General features: G+C 46.6%; 6 protein-coding genes across 6 annotated transcripts; 4 read left to right on the top strand and 2 right to left on the bottom strand.

Annotated features, from left to right (window-relative positions):
• Positions 1–294: 294 nt before the first annotated feature.
• On the top strand, positions 295–2,843 carry LY89DRAFT_682562 (RNA-binding domain-containing protein). The gene has a single exon (XM_018214531.1). It carries the CDS (start codon positions 303–305, stop codon positions 2,640–2,642), a length of 2,340 nt encoding a protein of 779 aa, XP_018074018.1. The 5' UTR covers positions 295–302; the 3' UTR covers positions 2,643–2,843.
• Positions 2,844–4,284: 1,441 nt separating this feature from the next.
• LY89DRAFT_772123 (uncharacterized protein) lies at positions 4,285–5,321 on the bottom strand (the record flags this gene model as incomplete). Its single annotated transcript, XM_018221904.1, has 2 exons — positions 4,285–4,545; positions 4,671–5,321. The coding sequence occupies 2 exons, from the start codon at positions 5,319–5,321 to the stop codon at positions 4,285–4,287; spliced, it is 912 nt and encodes a 303-aa protein (XP_018074017.1).
• Positions 5,322–6,794: 1,473 nt separating this feature from the next.
• LY89DRAFT_666528 (uncharacterized protein) lies at positions 6,795–7,557 on the top strand (the record flags this gene model as incomplete). The annotated part of the gene is made up of 2 exons (XM_018212916.1): positions 6,795–7,232; positions 7,279–7,557. The coding sequence occupies 2 exons, from the start codon at positions 6,795–6,797 to the stop codon at positions 7,555–7,557; spliced, it is 717 nt and encodes a 238-aa protein (XP_018074016.1).
• Positions 7,558–7,821: 264 nt separating this feature from the next.
• LY89DRAFT_457630 (uncharacterized protein) lies at positions 7,822–8,992 on the top strand. Its single transcript, XM_018207656.1, has one exon. It carries the CDS (start codon positions 7,980–7,982, stop codon positions 8,883–8,885), a length of 906 nt encoding a protein of 301 aa, XP_018074015.1. The 5' UTR covers positions 7,822–7,979; the 3' UTR covers positions 8,886–8,992.
• Positions 8,993–11,679, bottom strand: LY89DRAFT_457629 (SulP family sulfate permease). The gene is made up of 2 exons (XM_018207655.1): positions 10,858–11,679; positions 8,993–10,811 (listed from the first exon to the last, which is right to left on the bottom strand). Exons 1-2 carry the CDS (start codon positions 11,189–11,191, stop codon positions 9,100–9,102), a joined length of 2,046 nt encoding a protein of 681 aa, XP_018074014.1. The 5' UTR covers positions 11,192–11,679; the 3' UTR covers positions 8,993–9,099.
• Positions 11,680–12,869: 1,190 nt separating this feature from the next.
• On the top strand, positions 12,870–15,398 carry LY89DRAFT_640812 (succinate dehydrogenase). Its single transcript, XM_018211680.1, has 5 exons — positions 12,870–13,259; positions 13,308–13,398; positions 13,516–13,585; positions 13,632–14,268; positions 14,321–15,398. Exons 1-5 carry the CDS (start codon positions 13,087–13,089, stop codon positions 15,279–15,281), a joined length of 1,932 nt encoding a protein of 643 aa, XP_018074013.1. The 5' UTR covers positions 12,870–13,086; the 3' UTR covers positions 15,282–15,398.
• Positions 15,399–15,404: the final 6 nt, after the last annotated feature.

The following is a 15,404-nucleotide window of genomic DNA, read 5'->3' as shown; positions in this document are numbered from 1 at the left end:
GTGAGTATTCAGCCTCACACGAAACTCGTGAATGCACAAAGATCTTGTAGGAATTGGAGTGATTCGGTCAATACAGAACCAAAAACAAGATTAATACAGTGATCAATTGCGAGAATGATTACAGTACTGTATTGTCGCATGCCGGATTTGCTCGAGCTGGGCTGGCCTCGGCCACTTTTTGCTGAGGATTAGTTTACGTCAGAATACCGCTAGACCTACTTGGATTTAGTGCACTTTTGGATAAAGAAAGCTTAAAAAAGTTTCGAGATCAAAAATTAGATATCAAGACAATCAGAGCAAACATGGCAAAACGACCACACAATACCGAGGACAGTGATGCAGCTCCTGCTGCTGTAGTAGATGAGAATTCTGACCCCCCGTCCAAAAAAGCCCGAAAGGAAACCAATGCTTCAGCACAACGAACGCTCTTCGTTCGTTCTCTGCCCGCCATAGCCACCAGTGAAGCGTTGACCGAGTTATTCTCCCAAAATTACCCCCTCAAACATGCCACTGTTGTACTCGATACCGATACCAAACAATCGAAAGGATATGGCTTTGTCACTCTTGCAGATGCGGAAGATGCCCAGAAAGCTTTGGAGGAATTCAACGGGCAGGTGTTTCTTGGGCGGAGAATGAAAATCGAGATTGCGCAACCACGTTCGCGAGAATTGACCAAATCGCAAGGCTTAGATGGGAAGAGGAAGAGTCAAATCTCTGTTGAAGCTGCTGCTATCAAAAAGGCCAGAGAAGAGAAGATGGCAGAGGATAGAAAACCACCGAAGCTGATCATTCGAAATCTTCCTTGGAGTGTCAAGACACCAGAACAGTTGGCGGAATTATTCAAGAAGTTCGGCAAAGTCAAACACTCCACTCTACCCAAGATTAAAGACGATACGCAAGCCGGCTTTGGATTTGTCGTGCTACGGGGTAGGAAGAATGCTGAGAAGGCCTTGGCTTCTATGAACGGGACGTTGGTGGATGGCAGAATAGTGGCAGTAGATTGGGCTGTCGATAAGAATGTATGGGAGAGTCAGAATAAGTCTTCCGAAGACCAAGACGAGGCAACAGACGATGAAGACAATGGTGCGAATTTGGACAAGCCAGCCGAGCCGGAGAATGAGGATGACGACGTGGCCAACTTTTTCAAGAATTTTGGAGACAATCTAGAATCAGAAGACGATGAGGATGGAGAAAAGCTTGATTCAGACCAGGAGATGGACGACTGGGAAGATGAGAGCAATAGCAACTCTGATGCAGAAGGTGAAGAGATGGAGGACGACAAACCCAAGAAAGTTCTCATTACGGACAATTCTACGACACTGTTCGTTCGCAATCTTCCCTTTACAACACTGGATGCAGACCTGAAAGAACATTTCAATCAATTCGGCCCTGTTCGATACGCCCGAGTAGTGATGGATCGTGCTACAGATCGACCAAAGGGTACAGGCTTCGTATGTTTCTTCAACGTCGAGGATGCAGATGCATGCTATCGAGGCGCCCCCCGCCATCAATTGACAGGTGCAAACGCCATCGCCCCCAAGGTCAAACATTCCATTCTCGAAAACGAGAACGCTGATTCGACGGGTTCCTACACCATTGACGGACGAGTCATACAGATTGCCAAAGCGGTGGACCGAGATTCAGCAAGCAAGCTTACAGAAAATGGTACGAATTTCCGTACTGAACGAGACAAGGACAAGCGAAAACTCTATCTTCTGTCAGAAGGTACAGTCGCATCTGGAACTCCTCTATATGAAATGCTTGCCCCATCCGAGGTTAAGATGCGCGAGGATTCCGCGATGCAACGAAAAAAACTAATCCAGACAAATCCCACGCTTCATCTGTCGCTTACACGTCTCTCGATCCGCAATCTACCCCGCAATATCAATTCCACGGACCTAAAAGCCCTTGCTCGAGAAGCAGTTGTCGCTTTCGCCAAAGATGTCAAGGACGGAAAACGTGCACAGCTGTCCAAAGAGGAAGAAGTCCGTGGAGGTGAAGATATGAAACAAGCCGAGAAACAACGAAAGGCAAAAGGCAAAGGCATAGTTCGACAAGCCAAAATTGTCTTTGAAGGTCGTGAAGGTGCCAAGATTCCCGAAGAAAGTGGTGCTGGAAGAAGTCGTGGATATGGATTTGTGGAATACAGTTCTCATCGATGGGCTCTGATGGGATTGCGATGGTTGAACGGACATGCATTGGAGAATGCTAGCGGGAAGAAACAACGTCTAATTGTGGAGTTTGCAATTGAGAATGCACAGGTCGTGCAAAGAAGAAAGGAAAAGGAAGAGAAAGCGAGACTAAGGAGCAAAGAGGTCGTGGAGATGAGAGAACGAGGGGAAGCCCCACCCAAGGAGAAGAAAGAGCTGAGCAAGTCAATCGTCATGAAGAAAACCCGAGTAGGAATGAAGGGAAAGAAGGGAAGGCCATTGAAAGCCGAAAAGTCTTTCGACAAAGTTGAGATCAAATCTCCAGTTACTAAGAGGAAGAGAGACGGAGACGAGGACCAAGGTCCGAGAAAGAAATCCGCAAAGGGTGAAGGTGCCAAGCCAGAAGAATCTTCTGGCAAGGATGAAAAGTTGAGGATGAAGGCTCAGATTATCCAGAAGAAGCGAATGGCGAGGAAGAATCGTAAGGGTTGAGACATGGCTTCTGACTTGCTTGTATTGATTATGATACCAATTCTGTTATCATGAATGTCAAAATATTTCTCCGGAGGTGGTTGCATCAAAACTCTCTAGGCAACCTTGACATGAATAACTCTTTGTCCGTGGATGACTACCGTATTCACAGTGTGCAGCAACCCACTTTCCGAATCACATTCGGTGCAGTAACACTTAAGCCTCACTCAGCAACAGACTCCGATGCCTTCAGGCCGAACGCATCCTAAATTCGTGGACATATTCTCCTTGAATTGGGTGATGGCATATGGAAAGTGCGTTGTGCATGAGCATTCCGTGCAAGAAAAGAGGCATATCTGAATGACAGTCCGAAGACGATGATATCAGGTAGCACTGTACGGAATTCATGAGCACGGTTCTTACTCAAATTTGTCTCAATACATACCCATCAAGTGAGGTTTCTCTTCTAATAGTCTGCTTTGGATCATATATAATCTATCTATGACAAGTTTCCTCCTCACATTTCCCATATTGACCAAAACATAAAAATAAATCATGTCTACCCCACCACGAGAAGAACAAAGTCTCAACAACCCCGCAATCGATCATTGATGGGGAAACATGACACCACACCCAGAACAAGAGCCCATGTTTCCCATATCAATCTCGGCTTTGGATATCAAGAAAAGCAATTGCAAGAGGGTCCCGGCGGGCGGAGATTTGGATCTGGTTCTCGTCGATGACAGGGAGGATTGTGATGATAATGTGCGTTGGAGACCAAGTCCCGAGCCTGTTGAGAGTCATGGGGATTGATGATTAGGTTTAAATGGATATATTATACAAAGCTTGTATAGTTAGAACAATGAACATATAGTTGGTGATATCACAACCGTTTTCTCGCTGGCTCAGTGACATCTCACAACAAGCTTGTTGCTTGCTTGACCTCACAGGATTTCAACTCTCGTCATTCATCAGCCATGTTCCTCCCTCAAAGGCCAATACAGATCTTTCTCCCACTCCAGAAACCTTTCTGGATACCTGGGACGTAATCCGAATCCCAGAACCCTCGTAGTAACCGCTGGCCGTTTATCTAGTGCCCACCCGTCCTGCAACTCCGCTATCACCTCTCTCGCCCTCTCCTTACTCAAGTGCATCAGAATCATCAACCAGGATCAAACTTCAAGATTAGATTCTTCTGTCCCTTCCTCTTTTTTCGACGATCTTGAAGCCCCTCCAAATAACCCAAAGAATTATCAATTTCCTCAGAGATGGTCTCTAACTCATCTCCCTGACTCCACCCTCGCAGCTTGACGTTGGCCGTGCCGTTTTTCTTGTGAACGAGCCTTAGACGCTTACATTCGAAACTGAACTGCGTTCGTTGCTTGCTTAATTTTGGAAATAGCATCAAGTATTGGTTTTTGTGTTCGGAGGGCAGTCTGCGCACGAGTGTGATTTTGTTCGAGGGTTCCAGAATGGTTGGTGCCGCTTCGTTTGGAAAAGTGGCTTTTATTTTTGCAAGGAAGGGGAGAAGTGGCTTGGGGTCGATATGCATGAAGAAGCTAAGAAGGTGATCGTTATTTATAACGAGCGGCGTCTGTCCTTTGCCCATAGTGGTAGATGAGGTTGTTGACAATTGGAAGAGGACCACCCGGCAGTTGTTGGTTCACGTGATCGTCTTGGGGATTGACGAGGCAATAAAGACGTTGAGCAGGTTACGGACAACTACATCTGGGAAGCAGACTGAGGGCCAGACTTGAGTGTCCCAATGCTTGAGATTGAGATTTAGATTTGGGATGTTGGCAAAGGGGAAAGAGAGGTTGGCGAAGAAATTTAAATCTAAGGCTGAAGTATGAAGCGGCCGCCCCCACATTAAGCGAGCCTCTCTGGCAGAGGAGAGGAGCTCTTGACATTTCTCTCGCTCCTCCTATAGAGGCAAGTCTACGGAAAATGAATAATTTAATCAGCAGCATACTTCAGTGGAACCTTTGTATTGCCGATATCTATGAAATATTTCGATCTCCAGGTATCATATCACCATGCTTAATTTACCTTTGTACCAGGAGTTTTCTGGAGTTTGCGGAGTTTCCCGATCTCGACATCGCCTTCCTTCTCGATAAAAGGTTTTATACCAGTGGCCATCCTCCTCGCTACTAGAGTCAAATGCTCATGGCCAGAGGGAGCTGACAAATGAATCTCAAAGAACATATATCTGAAAAGGGTTTCACACTTTCCTTCGTCCCTGCCATTAATTTTCTCATACTCAATGATTTCATCTCTGAACTCTGCTTCCACAGCATCTAGGAATAACGAGTATCGTTTGTGCAAGGTGAAATGATCGAAGTTGAGCAGCAGTGCCTCGGACGTGAGACGGGAGGCCAAAGAAGACAGAAGATCTATGGGTGTCAGGGGTGTTTTTTTGTAGTTGCAAGCAACTTGTGAAGGCGTGGAAAAGAGTGAATTATGGCTGATTGTCTGAGATGGATCCAGGAAAGGGGGGGATTCCAAGGCCTCTCTTCCGCAGCCAACATCCGAACTAGCACGCAGAGGCTCTACACTTAGTTGACCAGGATCATCTTGAAGGAGGCTATGCAGCATTATTTCAGCAAGGTCAAAGCCACGGGTTGACGCGATGGCACTATTTGCATCTGCGTACATGCGGTCAACAAATAGCTGAGAGTAGTAACAGTTGGGCAGAAGCATCTCGGCTGTTGCATCATTTTTCCCTTTGAGGCCGTGCCGAATTTTGAAGCGAGAAGAAGAAGGACGTCTGTCAAAAAGAAACAAAGTCAATTAGCCAAACTTTTTCTTTGGCATAGGAGACGCAATGTTCTACAAAGCAGTCAACTTACATTTGGAGTCGAATGGGGTTTGTGTGTTTTGAGAAGAAGTCTCTTGTGCTTGTCTTTATGTGATCTCAATTATCTGTGTCGAAAGTTCGTGAATAGCGCAGATAGTATCGATATCTTGCCAAAGCAATGACTCGGGAACTCTTTGGCATACTATGCTGTAAAACTGGGCTGTGCACAATATTGCTCCCCATCGATTGGTTTCGTCGAGTCTGGTCTGTAACGACTTGTGCGAGGTTGGGCAACTCGATGTACGACACAGTGAAATTCGTTCGTCGTGGGAAGCATTGCTCGGCAGCGTGTATCAGCCAGGTGGTAACGAGCCTGTATCATAAGTCTGTGTTTTTTTAGGCCTTCTCGCTAACAAAAGAACGCTGAAGCAAAATCCTGATTTTTAAATCTATACTCAAATCAAATCAAATCAATTGAGTTGTATTCCTCAATCTCAACTTCCTTCAAGTACAAAATCAAAGTTCTAAACGATTCCTGTTTGTAGTTATTCTATAGTTTTAAGGTAAAGCGGTGGAATTTGATTTTCGTCGCTTAAAAAATGCCCTGTAGATGCCTTATAAAACACAGACTTATAACACCAGGCTCGTAAACTTTGCTTGCTTCGATTTGTATCCCGTGTAGGCAGACGACAGGTTGAGTTTCTCCATTTGTACGCTCGCAGAGTAGGTATCGAGGAAAGTAAATGCATTTTGAGAGAGCGGATGGGTAAGGAATTCGATATTTTACGTGTCGTCGCGATCCGACGTGTCGAAAAACGTTTGCAAGTAGTTCTCCATTAGGACTAGCGTTGCATACATCTTCCTTGGTGTATACCGTTACCTGTTTGTTCGACTCTCAATAGCTATTGTGGACCCGATTATTTGTGCTGGTACGATTGTACTCCAGAGTTTGTGATGCTGATGAGAGATGGTTGCTGTGAGGAGGACGCGGTGAGCACCAGACGCGTGAGAGTTCTTGGCATTCCTCGCTACTGGAAGCGAGCAACCCCTGAGCCCCTTAGCCCCGTGCTAGACAGTCCACTCCATCAGTCTCCTGCTTATTTAGAGCTTGTTTGTTCTCGAGACTCTCAACTTATATGCCTCAGAAGAAGTATGACGTAGTGATGCAAAAGATAGAGTCAACCACAATTTTGAGCATTAGGTACTTGGACTATTCGAGTCATGATAGGTGCTTTTGAATGCTAAATTTGAGTCATCTTACTCAACAGATAATTTTTTGTTTCTATATAATGAGTCTCTGCATGCTTCAATTGTGTCATCTAGCTCAAACCTTCTAATAGTAGTCAACTTTCATCAAAGTGAGCACTCATTACACAATGTCAAGTTTAGCTATAGCACTTCAAGGCTTCTTCACAAATACAACGCTCTGGAATCATAACACCATAGAGCGCAGTCACTATGAAGCAGCTCTTGACGCAGCGCGAATCTTAAGTCGTGCAGCATACCCTCCTTCAGGAAGCACATCACGTGCTATACTTTTGAAAGAGTGTACAGGAACCGTGGATCTCACGAATACAGAGCAAGCAGACGTCCTGAGAATCATACAACATCTTCAAAGTAATGTTTATGACGCAACCGATGAAGCAGTCAATGGTCTGGGAGGAAGGTCATTGCCAAAGGATTTACAGGACGAGGTTGACGCAGTTGTGAAACGACTCCAGAACAAGAAGCAAGCAATCGAGTATCGAGTACTAGTTGGATTCATGAGAGATGACGAAACATCTACACCGTCGATTTATACACAAGCACTGAATGTGAGGTTCTTTGCGGAATCCGTCTGTTCTAAGCTGACAATTCTAGTGCGAGAAGCAAGACTCCGAGGCCCAACTCGCAGTTCCAAACTCGGAGCCAGAGCCATTAGAGCTGGGAGTCGCAAGTCATAAGCACATACGCTCCATCAGCTTGTCTTCTATCAGCGGCATTGCAACCCTACAATGTTCATTGATGGCGCTTCAAGCATCAGCTTGCTTCTACAGGTCTCGCAATATGTTGAGGAGTTTAACTATCACATCTCTCGCGTATAAACTGCTTCCAGATACTTTCAATCTAAATATGGCACACGCATCTATCGTCATGTAGAACTGGTTACGTGCGTTCCATGCCATTCTATGTTTACGTGGCGTAGACTTTCAACAAAAGACCACGGGATGATATTGAGGAGGAGTGTTTCAGGGGTTGTTGTCTTGCTAGAGCCAGAATACTCAAAAAATAGCGTTGTACTTAGCAATGGACATTCCGGATGATTTGAGTTCTTTGATATCCGTGAATGTCGAATCCCACATGTGGCGGATGCGAATACCGAGTAGCAATGCAAAGATGTTATTCACAAATCGCCTCTTAATGTTTCGAACTCCGAGCAATATGCATATAATCATCTCAATGAAGGTACTACAATGTTCTCGCCGCATCTCGACAATCGAAGGCATCTCAATCCAGCAACCAAATCTTCAAACAAAAGAGTATTTCCAAAACGTCACGTCCCGTTACAGCTGCCATAGAAAATGTCTGCCCTTAGTTTCACATCTTACCTTTCACACCAAATTGCACACACGGATGACTTCACAGAATCAGCAGCTCTTCAAACTGTGCAAAGAGTCACACTTGGGATGCTGCACATGGTTGATAGCAAGAAACCATCTTCCACAGCCATTCAGCTTGCCAAAGATAGAGCAGCAACCCCTGCGGCTCCAACTCCAACCTTATCTCCTCCAACTATCTCCAGTCTGATCAACACAGAGAAACTCATTCTCCCCACCCGTCTAGCCAGCTTCCTGACATTCACATCTCGATTCTCCCATTCTTACGCAAGCAATTTCTACGCTGCATGCACCGATCTAGCTATCCTCGAAACCATCTCTCTGACTCCCCGTGGAGAAAGAGAAGATGAAATCCAAGATTGGATTGAAGAACAAATTCCTTTGGCGCAGCTTGGATATTTCAAAGCGAAGAAGAGGAATATGCTGGAGAAAGTTATGTTGGAAACAGTCATTGGTGGGGTGCAAATCGGGTTGGTGATGGGTATGGGGACTTTGAGAAATGCGCTGGAGGAGCTTGACGCGGAATGGGATGAGGTTGGAGGCGAGGCGAAGCGATCGAGTGCGAGTATGAAGTCGGGAGATAAGAAGAGGTTGGAGGAGTGGATCACGGAAGGGGTGGATTTCATTGCCGATTTAGAGGTTTTGAAGGAGGTTATTGGAGAAAGGTACGCAGGTCCTGTTGGAGATGGGTACAAGAAATTGGCGACGGACATGTGTACTGAGGGAATCGGGAGTCAATCCGAGGCTCGCGGTGAGAGTGGGAGCCCAGAAAGTTTTGTGAGTGTTGGAGATGAATCGAAGGTCTACGGTCCAGCCCCAGCCATCCCCGAGAGGTCAAGCAAGAGAATGGCTCAGTACCTAGGTAGATAGAGCAGAGTAGTTTGTACTGTGGAATGACTGAATAAAACATCCATAAAATGGAAAATACGTAGTTGGAAGCGACCGTGGTCTCTCTGCCAGCAGATCTCAAGAAGAAAAAATGAAACTCAATAGCAGGCAAGCAGCACGAACGACAGAAGAAAAGACACTGACTCAATCCCAGTCTCTGTCAGTGAGAGAATGAATGAGCAAGTCACGGAGCAGCCTACACCATATTCTCATGCTCCAACCTCATTTCCTCCTTTTCTCCGCAGGGCACTCGCTCACGTGCCAGGATAGCATCTCTCACAGTCCCATACAGTACAACACTTCGTTCTCTGGACCAGCTGTCACTAGCTTCATGCTCTTCAACGAGCTGCCAGCCTCCTCTTTGAAGCTTCCCAACCAGATTCTCTCTCAGTCCGGCAAAGCGTATCTCGATATCGCCTCCAGCATAGGCTTTCAGCTCAGTCTGCATGTCTTTCAGAGCCTGAATGCCGGACATATCGAGGTACATGACACCTTGTAGATCAAGAACGAGAACAGTGACTCGAGGCAGATATTCTGCTTCATTGACTGGAATTTCTGCCTTCCGTCTCAGAAGTGCAGTATGTTGAGCTCCTAGCTCGTTCCATAATCTGTCAGGATTTTTGGACTGCGAATCAAATCCTGAAGGCGCACCAGAATGATATGTTTGGACGGCATCCAGGATATTGCTCTTCGCACGAGATGCGTTGAGGAATATGATGGGGTGCGAAATCTTCACGAGGGCAGTGCCTGCAGGAAGCTCATCAACCCTGTCCCCGTTCGAGGAAGAAGGGTAATGCTGGGCGAAAGTATCTTTTTGTACTGTCTGTGCTTTTGAGAATATAGTGGAGAGGAGAGTATAAGCAACCATGAAAGCGGTTGCAGTCTCAATACCTTCCTCAGCAGAGACGAAAAGAGTGACCCAGAAAGCGATTTGAGAAGCTACAAAGTCCGCAAAGCTAACTTTCCAATACGATATGAAGACCGACACAGGGACGACAATTTGCCACACAGCGACGATGATGACGGCGGACAGAGTCGCCTTTGGGATCCAGAACAACGCACCTGTCAGGAAGTAGACAGAAAGCAAAACAGCTCCACTTGTGAAAAGTCCGCTCAATGGGGATTTAACACCAGACTCGGAGTTCACCGCCGTGCGTGATGCTGCTCCACCGACCGCCATTCCGCCGAAGAAGCTGTTCAGGACGTTGATCACACCAAGAAAGGTAAGTTCTTGACTTTGGTCGATGGTATAGTGATTCTTCCGACCAAATGACTTGGCAATCGCGATGTGTTCGAGAGCAGCAGCGATGAACACCGCAAGACTGGACTGGAAGACTTTGCCAACAAGAGCTAGGTCGGGACTTTTCGGAGGTATCAAGCCGGAAGGAATCTTCCCAGTGAGATCAAAGATTGGAGTCTTGATATCTTTGTTGACAAAGAAGCTGATGATCGTGAACAGCAATATCGTGATAGCATTTCTACTAATCGACATAATCCAGACTACCTTCGATTGCTTGCCCCACCTCTGCCCAGCGTACTGCATAATGCATAGTAGTAATATGCCGGAAATGCCGACGGCAAATGTGATCGGCTTTGTTGTCGGAAGTTTCGCGAAGATGTCGTGGATTTGATTGGCAACTCCAGTGCCAACAGTTTCTCCGAATATTGCGGGCACCTGACCGAGGATGATAGTGATAGCTGCCGCCGAAATGAATCCCGTGAGAACAGGAAGAGAAACGAATTCGAGAAAGAAGCCGAGTTTCAAAAGCCCCATCACCAAACAATAGATTCCCACGGAGAAGGCTATTGCCACCGCAATTGCTGTTGGCGTGTACCCATCTACTGAGACTTGTTTGATTATTTGTGCTGTGAGGAGACCAATGATCGAAGTTGGTCCAGTATTGATATCTCGAGCAAAATTAGCAGTGTCCACAAGTTTGAAGCAATCACTCACCTTTGGATGTGCCCATGATGAAGTACAAAGCTGAAGGCAGCCAGGAAGCGAGTAGACCATCTTGGAGAGGTATTCCTGCAATTTTTGCATATGCTAGAGCCTGGGGGACCAAGATCACGCCCACTGTCAACCCCGCAATAAGGTCATTGATGAGCCAGCGGGGCGAATATTTGGGAAGCCACTGAACAACTGGCACTTTCTGCAAGAGGTATCTTCCTGCTGCTGGAGGTAGTTCGCTTGCTCCATGGAAAACAGATTGTTTCACTCGGCGTAGGTTTTCGTCTTTCCCGAGTTCAGATAGAACGTTCTCTCTACTGAGAGTGTACTTCATCATCACTGAGGCAAACCGTGAGAGTCGAAGGCGGGTTGAGTACCTGAAGACTTGAAAGTAGAAGGTTGTTGACTCCGGATTTGCTATAGCATAGCAGTCATACTGTAATAGGCACAAGCTTCTTTTATGAGCAATGCTATATCAGACAATGCCGTTTCAATAGAACTGATAGTCGTTCCATTCCGTGCTTTTCGATCTGGAGGCTGCGCTGAAAATAGATGAAACCTCATCGAATATTGCAATAGAACATATCAGGACGTTTGCTAAATATAACGGGACGTGCACGCCTCTAGTCCTTGTCCTAGTAATCGACAGTTGATCCGGGGTAGCGATATTTAGCGGCTCGTCATGGAGAGGCGTTTCATACTATGATCACCTCCCGGTATGTTCAGTTACTTTGCGCTGCCAAAATTTGACTTGAGAAACGCTAGGAATCGGCCCTATTGACACTTTTGTGACAGAAATAGCTCATCATCGTGAACAGTATGCAATGGAATCAACGGAGCGAAAATAGAGATCTGGCAACGCATATCGCCAGAGGGTAGGGCTACTTGCTCACCCAAGACAATTTCGTCTGCTGTTCATGAGTTTGCTTCACTAGAACAGCAGTTCCAACGTCAGCAAACCTTGAAATCGCATGTGCGGTTTTGCATGCCAAAACATGAAGCCTGGTAGATGATCTCAAACTTTCTATACAATCATGTTTCCAGATCTGCAGAATTCAGCCTGGCAGAGTAGATACCGAGCTCAGTCCGGAATTTAGCGTCCTCGAAAATTGTCCGGGAAGTGGCTTTCCGGTTTGACTCAAAGTTGGGGTGGCAGAGCTTCTTCGTCTGAACTTCCCATCCAATAGCGGGGGTCTTGGCGCTGGATCTGCCGCTAGATTTGTTTCGCCACCGTTCTTCGTGATCTGATAGTGATAACCTTATTCAGTCAATACCAGAACTACCTCTGCAGTTTTGTCCGAAGTAGGGGTAAGATGACCCCAGGTGAGCTGAAAAGGATTCCTCCACCTGTGATCCGACCACTCCGTCCACTGTTGAACGCAAAAGCTTTGAGCTACGCGGCAGGGAGTGGAAGTCGGTACTTAACAAATACTCAACCATATCCTGGTAGGCACGGACGTTTCCCGTCATTTTCGTGCAGAATGTCCCACGCCGTATTTGAATCTTGCCGAGGTGGCTCAGCCCTCTGGTTCCCTTCTCAGCAACACCCACCGGAAGGAAATCCCTTTTCGATCACTGGAGTTTCATTCTCCGTTCTTCTGACGTCTTTACAGCTCTATAGTCGTGCTCTCGGTCCCGAGTCCTTGTATACGTGACCGACTCTCAGCTCGTTAGGATATTGTCTGTTGGCTTTCGTCAGGGCAATGCGTGATTGTATCGCGTAGTCTTCTGAGTCGTATACCGGTGTTCGGAGAATGCAAGGGTCTTGCTATGAAGGTGTAATCCATCGTTTTATAGAAGATGGATGCTGTTGAGAAGGATGGCAGGGAGAAAATGCGCGTTGGAATGAAAAGTCGCGTCGTTGTGTTTGGGTGAGGCTGGTTGGGTCTAATCTATTTATGGAAGTTTTACCGAGTCATTATCATTGGCCGAAATATGCTGTTGTGAAACTTTGAAAAAACGACTTGTCTTTTTTATTCTACTCCCAATTATCCGCGCAAAGTAGGACAATTAGACATGAATAACTTGGCACACGAAAATTCGTCCATCAAACCTTGCTTTGGAATAGCACAATTTGAACCCTTTCAAGATGCTTAGCTTTCTTGCAAATTACGCCAACAATTACCGGTATTGCCGGCCTATAACCGACATGCGGGGTCCCCACGTCAAGTACATCATGACTGCGCTGTCTGCAATTGATACTTTAACTCCTCTGTCATTGTATTTGGAAGAATGAAACGTTCTCAGCGAGTAATTGGGAACGCGCACCAGGCGCTCCACAGATCACCTCGTCATGGCGTCTCACCCTCTTTGAGGAGATCTTACGTTACGGAGACACAGAGGAGAAGGGCCACACCGGTAGCTGATAGAGGATTAAGTTATCCTCTTATTAATCACCACTATGAGTAAGCTATGCCTCTATTTTGTGTCGTATATATGACTGACAACTTAAGCGCAATTGTGGTTGGAGCGGGCGGTGCTGGCCTTCGAGCGGCGGTTGGCCTCGCAGAATCTGGTCTTGATACAGCATGTATCAGCAAGCTGGTAGTAACCCAGTCACAATTTGGCACTTCATACACATGAATTCAACGGCATTTTATACATCACGTTGCTGTCGCACGTATCGATAGAGTCGAGACACAACTAACATGACTTGCTTAGTTTCCTACCAGATCACATACCGTTGCCGCTCAAGGAGGTATAAATGCCGCTCTTGGTAACATGACTGAAGGTTTGGCTCTATCCTCCACTCGATGACTTCAACTCAACTCAATCAGACGATTGGAGATGGCACCACTACGACACAGTCAAAGGCAGTGATTGGCTCGGCGACCAGAATGCGATTCACTACATGACCCGAGAAGCCAATGCCGCCATCTACGAACTAGAGAATTATGGCATGCCATTTTCCAGAACAGAAGAAGGACGCATCTACCAACGGGCTCTTGGTGGTCAGTCCTTGAAGTATGGAACAGGAGGGCAAGCGTATCGGACCGCTTGTGCTGCTGACAGAACTGGCCATGCTCTACTTCATACTCTGTATGGGCAGAGCTTGAAGCACAATACCAACTTCTTCATTGAGTATTTTGCGTTGGATCTGTTGATGGTTGACGGTGCTTGTGTGGGAGTTTTATGTCTAAGCATGGAAGATGGCACACTTCATCGGATATTCGCAAAGAATACTGTTCTGGCAACTGGAGGCTATGGAAGAGCTTATTTCTCGTGCACTTCAGCGCACACTTCGACTGGAGACGGGAATGCGATGGTAGCAAGAGCCGGACTGCCAAATCAGGACATGGAGTTCGTCCAGTTTCATCCTTCCGGGATCTATGGAGCAGGAGTTTTGATTACGGAAGGTGCTCGAGGAGAAGGCGGATATCTACTGAATGCCAATGGAGAGCGTTTCATGGAGAGGTGAGTGGTATCTTTAAGTCGAAGAAAACCCAAGAGCTCAGATGCGACACAGATATGCTCCTACAGCAAAAGATCTAGCATCCCGAGACGTAGTGTCCAGATCAATGAACATGGAAATCAAGGAGGGTAGAGGATGCGGACCCGAGAAAGATCATGTTTACCTTCAATTGTCCCACCTGCCACCAGACATCATCAAAGAACGGCTGCCAGGAATTGCCGAAACAGCGAACATCTTCTCAGGTATTGACATCACCAAAGAACCCATCCCCGTTCTCCCAACAGTACATTACTGCATGGGTGGCATTCCGACGAATTATCAGGGCCAAGTCTTGTCGATTGCTGACGACGGGTCCGAGAAGACAGTTGATGGTCTCTATGCGGCAGGAGAATCGGCATGTGTCTCAGTTCATGGAGCGAACAGACTCGGTGCAAACTCACTCCTCGATATTGTGGTGTTTGGACGAGCATCCGCTCTCCATATCGCTGAGAACAACGAAAAAAGTTCACCTCACGTCGAAGCACCAGAAGACATTGGCAAAGAGTCCTTGGCAGATTTGGAAAGGATACGGATGGCATCGGGCGATATTCCTAGTGCAAAATTACGAATGGACATGCAGAAGGCAATGCAGACCGACGTCGCTGTTTTCAGGACCGAGGGCTCCCTCGCGACAGGTGATTCCGCAGTCCAACAAGTCGAAAAAGACTTTGCAGGGCGTCTCAGCGTCAGCGATCGGAGTCTAATCTGGAACAGCGATTTGATCGAGACATTGGAGATGAGAAACCTTTTGACCTGTGCAAGTCAGACTGCGAAGAGTGCTTTGCTGAGGAAGGAGAGTCGAGGAAGTCATGCGAGAGAAGACTTTCCTGACAGAGACGATCCGGGTTTCTTGAAACATACTTTGAGCTGGCAGAAAGAGGGTGAAGACGTCAGGATCGGGTACAGGGATGTGGTGATGAGGACCTTGGATGAGAAGGAATGTGCTAGTGTGCCGCCGAAGAAGAGATCATACTGAAACGATGGATCTAAAGTCTTGTGTCTGCAATTGTACATATACGGAAGGGAAAACAGTTCAATTGCACAGAATAGTATATTTGCTGATGTTGCACTGAGACTACCACTAAATGCAGCTTTTAAT

The sequence above is a fragment of the Mollisia scopiformis genome, assembly GCF_001500285.1.
Source record: "Mollisia scopiformis unplaced genomic scaffold LY89scaffold_7, whole genome shotgun sequence".
Taxonomy (NCBI): Eukaryota; Fungi; Ascomycota; class Leotiomycetes; order Helotiales; family Mollisiaceae; genus Mollisia; species Mollisia scopiformis.
The sequence above is the reverse complement of the archived record's forward strand: the minus strand, read 5'-3'. Positions and strand labels throughout refer to the sequence as shown.